This window comes from Pecten maximus, chromosome 1 (assembly GCF_902652985.1).
Source record: "Pecten maximus chromosome 1, xPecMax1.1, whole genome shotgun sequence".
In the NCBI taxonomy this organism is placed as follows: Eukaryota; Metazoa; Mollusca; class Bivalvia; order Pectinida; family Pectinidae; genus Pecten; species Pecten maximus.
In genome coordinates, this window is record NC_047015.1 from 16497563 (window position 1) to 16508423 (window position 10861).

The 10861-nt window shown below is 35.7% G+C and overlaps 1 protein-coding gene and 1 long non-coding RNA gene across 3 annotated transcripts; both read right to left on the bottom strand.

Moving 5' to 3' along the window:
• Positions 1 to 894: 894 nt before the first annotated feature.
• LOC117326166 lies at positions 895 to 2928 on the bottom strand. Of its 2 annotated transcripts, none has more exons than XR_004532437.1 (2): positions 1779 to 2928; positions 895 to 1636 (listed from the first exon to the last, which is right to left on the bottom strand). It is a non-coding gene; the product is annotated as an uncharacterized LOC117326166 (long non-coding RNA). The 2 variants fall into 2 exon arrangements; XR_004532434.1 differs by having other exon boundaries at positions 895 to 1708.
• An 867-nt stretch (positions 2929 to 3795) lies between these two features.
• LOC117326174 (elongation of very long chain fatty acids protein 5-like) lies at positions 3796 to 10661 on the bottom strand. The gene is made up of 3 exons (XM_033882817.1): positions 10455 to 10661; positions 8068 to 8223; positions 3796 to 6869 (listed from the first exon to the last, which is right to left on the bottom strand). The coding sequence occupies exons 2-3, from the start codon at positions 8209 to 8211 to the stop codon at positions 6297 to 6299; spliced, it is 717 nt and encodes a 238-aa protein (XP_033738708.1). The 5' UTR covers positions 8212 to 8223; positions 10455 to 10661; the 3' UTR covers positions 3796 to 6296.
• Between the last annotated feature and the right edge of the window lie 200 nt (positions 10662 to 10861).

Genomic DNA, 10861 nt, shown 5'->3' on the forward strand with positions numbered 1-10861 from the left:
TGGCAGGTGCGTTATAAATGCAGTGAATAACGGGTCAGCGATGCAAGCCCATTGGCCTTTGTTAGATTATATCATTGTACATCACCATTGCTCGGATCACCTGAATATTTTAGTTTCAAATGGAAAACATTAGTAGCAATTTAAAGGAATTTTCTCCATTTCACCTCTTGGGCCCTGCCCCAGCTGGATCAGAGTCACCACTTATACAAAAATTGTTTCCCTTCTCCCAGCCTACTTCAGATCAAATGGGGTCAAAATCCATTCGCTCTTTCATGACTAGTAGTGACTTAAAGGATTAACCTTTATTTCCTCTATTGAGCCCTGCCCTTAATGCCCTTGGAGGATCAGAATAATTGTTTATACAATTTTTAGCTCCCCTGCCTAAAGGGCTAGTTGTGTATGCTGTGGTGCCACTACCGTCCATCTGTGTCTATCTTGTTCATTCATCCAGCACCAACTTCAACTTCTCTATAGCCAAGAGGATCTGCAGGCTACCAAATTTTTATCAAATGAATGACCTTGACCTACTTTCTAGGTTACAGGGGTCATATGTGCTCTAAATCTTTAAAACAACTTCTTTTCAATAACCGTGAGGTAGATACATGATACTGGGCCAATACCAGTAGTAAGCTGGGATGAAGGGATACACAATTTGTCTAAATGAATAAACCTAGCCTACTCTTATAGTTGAATAAAGTGGTAATAAATCTATCATCCACTCAAATGACTGATCAACTGCAAAATTGGATTAAAATCAGCTGAGTGATGCAGGTCCTTTGGCCTCTTGTTTATTTTGACAAATACATGGTACACATTATGCATCTTTTAGCACTTTCTGAATTAAACGACTATAAGCAAGCTGTTACTAATGACAATAAATAACAAATTAAAATCAAACTAACATCTTTTATTTTGACACATACATAGACATATACATAGAAATATACATATTACCTAATTAAATACTTGCGTCTTTCAGTGCTTTGTAAATCACTTTAAATCTAGAAGTATTTCATTTCATCATATTTTATTGTATAACATTTATACAAATGGGTTAGACAGCAGACTTGGCCTATAAATCTAGAAGTATCCTGGTATATGGAAATGTAACCTCAGACTGATAGTATTGATACTATTACTGTACCAATGTAGATGTAGATGTACATTAGTAGATGGACAATTCAGTTACACGTACAATATTTAAGTCACAGTAATCGTTCAGTTGAATATAGTTTGACTTAGTTGTCTAATGTTTTGTAAATTCTATAAATCTTTTGTCATATACATACATTGTGTAGTAAGCAGGTAACCTTACAGGTCTGGGTAAAATTTCTGTTATATCTCGAAGCCTCTTTTTTCCAGAAAAGTCAAATGCTGAACATTCTGTAACAATAATAAGTATCGCCAGCAACATATTCCATTATGAAAATTGATATAAATGAATCAGAATGTAACATTTCTAATTTTAACCTAGCAAAATGATTCAGTAACTGAAACTGATGTAATTGCACAATGTTGCCAAATCAACTGTTCAGCCTGTTACAGATTCAAGGCACTGTTTTATATAAAATCAATTAAGGGGCAAGAGTGGCTGTCTCATCTGGATATTCACAAGGGACAAGAGTGACTGTCTCACCTGGATAATCACAAGGGACAAGAGTGTCCGTCTCACCTGGACTATCACAAGGGACAAGAGTGGCTGTCTCACCTGGACTATCACAAGGGACAAGAGTGGCTGTCTCACTTGGATATTCACAAGTGCTGAGTGTCTGTCTCACCTGGATAATCACAAGGGACAAGAGTGTCTGTCTCACCTGGATAATCACAAGGGACAAGAGTGTCTGTCTCACCTGGATATTCACAAGGGACAAGAGTGGCTGTCTCACCTGGATAATCACAAGGGACAAGAGTGGCTGTCTCACCTGGATAATCACAAGGGACAAGAGTGTCTGTCTCACCTGGATATTCACAAGGGACAAGAGTGACTGTCTCACCTGGATAATCACAAGGGACAAGAGTGTCCGTCTCACCTGGACTATCACAAGGGACAAGAGTGGCTGTCTCACCTGGATAATCACAAGGGACAAGAGTGGCTGTCTCACCTGGATAATCACAAGGGACAAGAGTGTCTGTCTCACCTGGATAATCACAAGGGACAAGAGTGTCTGTCTCACCTGGACTATCACAAGGGACTAAGCCTAACTAGTTCAACTAGTCCTGTAAGCCTAACTGGCTCAACTAGTCATGTAAGCATAAAAAAGAACCTAAACCCAATCTTGTTAGAGTCTCCTTACTACATAATAAGGAATCAGACTCCAAAGATTAACAATATTTACCTCCAAACAGGGCCCCATCCTTCTTTCCCCATGGTTACTACACCCTCTGTTGATGCCTTTATGAGCCCCCTACAGCCTGGTGAGCTTCAGTAGTAACTTAAGACTAATAAGAATGTCATCAATGGTGAGATAAAAGGTTGAGCTCCATGTTTATTATAATAAGGAGTTGTTTTAAAACAACAATTTTTTACACTATAAATTGCATATTTCGTTATACATTGTATTTTGAAATAAAGGCACATGGAACAGAACATTCAGATTGCAGATAGCATGACCACAAAAAGTCAATGCAATTTTGCCTCACATTGAATATTTTTGAAGTCCCTTATCTATATAGTAACCTAAAGTTCTAAAACTGACACAAAATGGAGCAAAACATATGAGTTGCAAAAGTTTTGATTACAGGCCACCTTACCTGCTCTGTCTTGTCAGAATTTACATTTAGCTTAATGCTAGTATGAGCCCTGGCATAACTCCTTCCTATTAGTACATGTATAATCCAGAGCTCATAACTCCTCCCTGTTAGTACATGTATAATCCAGAGCTAATAACTCCTCCCTGTTAGTACATGTATAATCCAGAGCTCATAACTCCTCCCTGTTAGTACATGTATAATCCAGGGTTCATAACTCCTCCCTGTTAGTACATGTATAATCCAGGGTTCATAACTCCTCCCTATTAGTACATGTATAATCCAGGGTTCATAACTCCTCCCTGTTAGTACATGTATAATCCAGGGTTCATAACTCCTCCCTGTTAGTACATGTATAATCCAGGGTTCATAACTCCTCCCTATTAGTACATGTATAATCCAGGGTTCATAACTCCTCCCTGTTAGTACATGTATAATCCGGGGCTCATAACTTCTCCCTGTTAGTACATGTATAATCCAGGGTTCATAACTCCTCCCTATTAGTACATGTATAATCCGGGGCTCATAACTCCTCCCTATTAGTACATGTATAATCCAGGGCTCATAAATTCTCCCTATTACTACATGTATAATCCAGAGTTCATAATTCCTATTAGTACATGTATAATCCATGACTCATAACTCCTCCCTGTTAGTACATGTATAGCTATCAATGATTTCCAGTGAAAATAGGAAATTGAAGAACAATTGATTAACTGTATGGTCACAACTAACACATTTCATATCATCATGTTAGGTTTCAATTGAAAGGCAAGTTTGCATATCAACATACATTGTAGTTATCATTACTAAAATATCATATGATTTTGATGATTGTTTTAGGTTTATTAAATAATGTGGAATTCTAACGATCATAAAACATAGAATATGTCATCAATGTGGATTTTGAACATAACCACAAGCTACCTCTGTCGAGTGGGTCACACCAAACTTTAAAAGAAAATATGGACAAAACTCATTATCTCCTACATAACACATCATAAAATCTATCATTAAAATCAAAATTTTTGTAGATCTGTTTTTTTAAGTTTTTATTTCAACAGAAATGGTTTGATTGATATCCCCTTTATATAATGCACTGCTGAATTTTAAGGAAAACTTCACCACAATTCAAGCATAACTCAAATGAACGATATCAGTTTACTACTTCAGCAAACCGTCCCAAAGCCATTGTGTGAAAAGTAAAACAAGAGATTAACAAAAAAAGCTACATGTCTGAAATGTTATTTTACAAAAAGGTAAGTATCTGGCTATCATAATATTCAAATTATAGGACTTGCTAAAAATTGCCCTGAGTATTAAGCAAAAAAACATAAAGAGTGGTTTCAAAGTTCATGGAAACATTATACATGGGTATTACTGTATGTACTTGGATACTGAGACACTTAAAATTTACTTACTTAATTAGTGTAACTAAAATAATAACAATTCAATTCATCACATAACAATAACAAATATTGGTACTGAATATCACACTCACAGTAATATCTATTTGAAGATTAAATCATTCAGTTTATCCCACTGCAAATCATTTATCTTTACATTTTCCTTCAAAAACTACTTGTCAAGTAGGGCTAAAGTGATAACAAGTGATATGAGACAAAAATGAATTTGTCTGTGAACTTTATTTGGAGTCATATCAATATGATTCCAATGAAATGAAGGTATTCAATAGCATGTTGTGTTGAACACATACAAATATAGAACATATCAATGGTCCAATCATAGCTTGTATTACAAAAAATATATTTCATGTGAAAAATTGGTACTAACAGTGTTTTATATGGATTAGGCCTCTTAAGATACATAAATAAAGCAGTTCTGAGAAAGTGAAAAATGTGAAAATACATAAATATTTTATTTATATCTTGAAACAACATAATCCTGAGGTATAATACTGGGAATGAGATAATTATGCCATCACATCAAATAGATATTGACTGCTTGTAAAAGCTATGGACCTAAATAACTGACATAGTATTTCCTTGCATCTTATGGCACATGTATATCAAAAAATTGAAAAGAACAGTAATAGAAAACAAGAGGGCCTGAATCGCTCACATGGCAATTAAGTTAGGAATTACAGCAAAATTACTATTTCCAATTTTCGTGTTCACCATAATAATTATGTTAGTGATGTTAAGGAAAGTGGTATATTTTGTTTCTAACAGAAGTGATATGATCCACTGATGCATTGGTGGATCATAATGTAGGGTTTGGCATAAATACATTGTCCAAGTCAGTTAATGGTATTGAATACCAAAAATTACCTCTGTTGGGTATTTTTGTTAAATTAAACATAAACAATGAGAAACCCATTACATAAAGCCATGTGAAGTGTGATGGGAAGCATGTTGTTGATTCCATATAGTACACATAGTGTACATGGTCACATATTTCATATTTCACAATGATGACCTTGAAAATAGGCCAAGGTCATTCGCATGCTGAATCTTCATAGCACTCGATCCTTGTTGCCTGCTGGCAAAGTATTACACATATAAGAAAATTCCATATCAGTCCATAGCAGCAACCTATTGCAAAAAGATGACTGCCCAGGGTAGAACTTGAGAAGAAGATTCACAAATGGATATATCTTTTTGGCCTTTGTAACCTTGAAAACAGATCAAGGTAATTTATATGATGAACCTTTATAACAGTGTTCCCTAGGTACCTGCTGGCAAATATCAGGCCTCTGGGCCTAATGGAACTTAAGAAGATTCTTGAAGTTTTAAACATATTTGACCCCTGCGACCTTAAAAACAGGTCAAAGCTATTCTTCCACATGTACCTCTTGGCCAAATATCAGTTCTCAGTTTCTTTTAGTTTTCTAGAAGAAGTCAAAAGCTGATGGACGGACGAAAGCTGGAAAACGGATGCCCACTCTTGCACCATACCATAAGCTCACCGGTACTTTTTGCCATGTGAGCTATTGAAGTTATCCTCTATGTATAGTTAGTGAAGTTAAATCTTAAATGTATAGCCTTTCCTACAATATGCCTCAAACCCTTTTGGGCTTTACTCTGTCCTATTTACATTACTTGGCCCTAAACCTTTATACATGTACTCTATCTTCTGCGCACTAATTCCCTCAACCAAGGATACACAACATCAAATCATTTTTGGTTAAAATCACTCCACTCAAAAAGCACTCAAAATGTTAATTGGAATATTGGATTACAGCCCTCTGATCCCAGTGGGCCATGCACTTTGTGCTCTCATGTAATTAACCATCAATGTTTAATTTTAAAAGAAATTAAATTGTCAAATCCTATTGATCTGGTCTAGACTACCTTGTAATAATATTGCTTTTATTATCAAATAAAAAGTTTACAAACAAGCAACAGAGGCCATGCTTTTGAATAACTTAGAATTGATAAAAACAAAGAAATAATCTCATCTCTGATTCATAAAAAATACATGTGTAATCTTTGCTACATGTATAGGGTTTATGAGTATCTAGTTATAAACTGTTAATTTTTTTACATGAGCAGAAAAATGCTGGTACCCCAGTCTCTATAATGTGCCTAAGACTTGTGTAATTTTGTAGGATTTTTTCCCTTTATGTATGCTATATAATAAAAGTTTGAAAATAGAACTGTCATAGACACTCCGTAAAATATACCATAGATACAGAAACCATAATACAGATACCCAATAGTTGCATGAATGAATCCTATAAAAAACTGTAGAAGCTGCAATTGTGTGATATGTTTCTTCCAAGGGAAAGACTTGTCTGGGAATGAGGCACTGAGACCGTAGTAAAGGTAGAGTATGATGTGCACAAAGCAGTTGATAGCGAAGTAGAATGCTATACAAGGCCAGGGATACATGTTGTATGTGACATCGCTCAGCAGCAACATGGAGCAGTGGTGGTACACATGCAGGAAGCTGATCTGTCGTCGACGGTGGCGTAGCATCATGAAGACAGTGTCTAGGAGCTCAACAAGTTTAGTTATCCAATAAATCCTGAAGAAAGGTATCATCAACTCAGAGGGGCCTTTCTGGAATGTTGAATCACTCTGAGACAGGCCATACAGTAACCCCAGCATGGAGTACAGACTGGCAGCACTACAGGCAAAATTGTGGATAATCAGGATCTTGAAAAATAAGACAAAGAATCATGTTAGGGCTATGCAATAAATAGCAGCAGGCATATCTGTCATTCTATGTATGGTTTTACTGTTTAAATTCCTGATATAGCTGACAAAATAGAAAAGGAGGACAAGTTTGTTGTTCTGTTTGCATTTAATTGTTTGTTGGATTAATCGACATCCAGGGTCATTTTGAGGTGGAGTATTCTTGTACTAGATGGTGGCCACCTCACTGAACAGCATACAAGAGGCCCATTGCATGCTATCCAGAGGAACTAGGGTAAAATGTCTTGTTGAAGGTCATTACCACATCAGCACCAGACAGTATGTGGTCTCAGCTTCCATGAGAAACACAAACCATCCTAAATAGGATGTTGAACAACAATTGTATCTATTAAGATAGGGTTATTTGATATTATCTTAAGAATTGATAACATAACCTTGATCTGAAGTGATTTTGAAAGGACAAAAAAATCAGTCTGGGTTTTGTTCCTCAGCCCTCATGAAAGATAAGCTGTTTGATACAAAATGGACAACTTGGCGAATTACATCCCCCCCCCCCCCCTCCCCCATCGGATGTGAAACTAAAAATTATGTCCCAAGAATTTACAGATGATGAATTCAAGTAGGAAATAATTCTACATACAGCCACTGAACGTTTGACAGACACACCACATTCAACAATTGCATTTTGGTGGTATTGGAATATCATTTATATCAGTGGGTAATATCAGAAGTGGAAGGTAAGTGAACTATGCCCCATGTATGTAGGAGATACAGCCCCACAAGTTTTTGTTTGATACATGTCAAAGGTCAAAATGTACGTCAAGCGTGACACACTGCCTCGCCTTGGTGAACCCAATTAACCCTTAAAGATGAAGTTCCAGTAACAGTAAATGTAGAAGATAGAGCCTGAACAAGATAAAGTGTGGAAGGATGGATGGACACAACACAAAACTAACCCTGGTTCTCTGTGGGGGACTTAATGAATTCAATTTTTACTGGGATGTTCCACACCATATCAAAGCCAAATCTCTTAATTCAGCTGTAAAATGATTTTTTGAACTTTTACCTAATTGTCAATTAATAGGGTAAAAGACATTGGGCGTTGGAACATGGCATAGGTTATATAACCTGGACTAAAGCACATGAGGTAAGGGCACATGTTTGTAGTGTTGTACTATCCTGTATGCACTGTACTTACTGGTCTCATTTGCAGAGGGGAAGTAACTCTTTGGTACATTGGTGACAGCATAATCATGATGAGGTATGCACAGAACAATGGAAAAGACCATAGTGAGGTGGTTGTCACCAGAAATTTATGAATACTTTCAATTGTGTATCCCATTTTCAGATGAATCTGAAAGTGAAAAAATAAAATATGTCAAATCCTAATCATATTAAGAAACTGAAGATATCCAGAGTGACTTACTTTTTAGATATGTTGATAAGAAGTAAACTTAATAAGCTCAGTAATCTACAAACTTTCTAGAAATATGGCATGCTTTGGGGTCTTTTTTTACCTAATCAATTTAGATGTCTTTATTTTAAATAGAGATTTTGTTTGTTTGTTTTTTGTTTAACGTCCTATTAACAGCCAGGGTCATTTAAGGACGTGCCAGGTTTTAAAGGTGGAGGAAAGCCGGAGTACCCGGAGAAAAACCACCGGCCTACGGTCAGTACCTGGCAACTGCCCCACGTAGGTTTCGAACTCGCAACCCAGAGGTGGAGGGCTAGTGTTAAAGTGTCGAGACACCTTAACCACTCGGCCACCGCGGCCCCTCAAAGCAGATAAATAGAGATATCTTTAATTCAATGTTAATAGCATTAGTGCACATTCATTTAAAATACAGATATCATTGTTTTAAACAAGAGCCCCATGGGCCTTAACAGTCATCGGACTATATAAAGACCCTATAGTACTAATGTAATAAATGAAGTGTACATTACTCAGTAACACTCATGGATAGTGGTACAGAGAACTATTGTGTAATCATGTATGTTGATTGTCCTGAGAAATAACAACACAATTGGTTAGGACTATCTTGGGATGATTCCTTAAAGTAGGTTTCATCTTTATATAATTGTGTGTTCTTAACAATTAAAGCTGTGATTGTGCAATCATGTTATAAAAAAACTGGCAGTCATATCAACCATGTTGGAAATTGGACCAGTTAAGGAAAGATAAAAAGACTTTATCAGGACCACCCTCTGAACCATTCCTGGCAAGTTTCAACTTAATTCCACAGGTGGAACTGGAGAAATTTATAAAATGTAATTTTCAAATTTTTCATTCACCCAGAAATTAACAACACTAAGTCAGGAATTTCTCCTGGATCCTTTCAGTGACATTTTAGCTGAATACCACTGATATAACTTAAGAGGAAATTATAGAATATATGTTGTTCTGGAAAACTATGATTGTGGCAGCTATGCTGAAGTTAACATGACCCTGGCTTCATAAAAGATATCTCTATTTTTATATTAAATATGAAATAAAGATTTATCTATTGCAAATATGGCAAGACATTTATGTAAAATGTTTATCCATTTGATTAGGATTCCTGTCTTTTTTACAGATATTCTTTTTTTTTCAAATAGATATCTGAATACAGATATCTCTTATTCATTATATTGTATAAATGTATGTCAGGAATATAGAGATATCTGAAATCATCTTTTTATTTGAAATACACATATCTGAATGAAATGGGTAAAAAAACCTAGCTAACTGCAGCCAAAGAATACAAGAGTATTTTTGTTTTTATTTATTTATATATTTTTTCACAAGTTAAGAAAATAATCATTTGGATAATCTAAAATGGGAAAATATGATTTCAGAGCAGATAATACATTAACTTTTAAAAGTGCTGTTTCAATGAACTTTTTAAATTAAAATAGTTACCAGAAGAGATTGTGTTTCAGTTTGGTGTCAGGATTTTGTAATCCTATGCCAGAAAGTTGTCATAGATAAATGTCTTTAAAAATGCCATGCCTGGGAAAGTCACTGTCACTGTCTTACATGGGAAGGGAATTAACTCGTGGCAACTATATGATCAAGTGTGCTGGCATATCTTTTCCCCCCAACAATTAATATTTCCATTTCATATCATCTAAATTCCTTTTATTCGCCATTTATTGTTTTTGACAGGCAGTTAGATAGTATTATGATAATATTCACAGGCGTCTGCATCAGGCTAGACGCCTGTGTAATTAATCAACAAGTATAAGGGCATACGATCATTAACCTTTTAGGGCCTGTCTTTGGTCCAGGTAAAATATGGACACTATTGCTATTTACAGTAATTAAGAGACAAAATCAGAAACTTATAAATACTTCAAACATCGACTTGTGAAGTATGTGTGCTGCCAGCGTGCATCTGTACGAATGCGCCACTGAGCGCGTGCGGAAAGTGTTTACAAATTGCCTTGCAAATTACATAACTCGTGCGTGATCTGAGTAATTTAATTAGGGCGGTCGATTGATTGATTTTGTATTTAGAACACGCAATCAATAACACAGCAAAAGCACAGAACGTTGTTGTTTTCAGTCTTTAACAAACAAAAACAAAGAGGCATAGAAATCCTTACCTATCGTCACGCCTTCAGGAAGTGCTGTCTGCTTTATGAACGCGCACCTGTTGTGGGGATAAGTCATTGAAAAGTTTGAAGTTTTTAATGGACGAATATCTTCAGTGTATTTGTTGGTTTCATTCATATCATATATTACACAACTTATTAAGTTGAATTAAACATCGCATAAACTGCGTCTATATTCGATACAAAGCTGTTTTATTAATGCCAGTGTAAAGCAAAATAATGATGCCTCTTATACACCCTTACTAGCCAGTAAAGTATACTTAAAAGTAATGAGGATTTTCTTCCAAATTTGATATTGATAAGTTATTTTTGTGATCTGTATCTTTTACATGTGCATCTTAGTCTATGATAGTCGAAGTTATAATGTTGCCTTATTTTAAACATTTCTATATCAGATC

Coding starts and splice junctions, on each gene's coding strand:
- LOC117326174 (XM_033882817.1), bottom strand. CDS start 8,211: ATGGGATACACAATTGAAAGTATTCATAAATTTCTGGTGACAACCACC. Junction 6,870..8,067: donor CCCCTCTGCAAATGAGACCA/GTAAGTACAGTG, acceptor TTATTTTTCAAG/ATCCTGATTATCCACAATTT.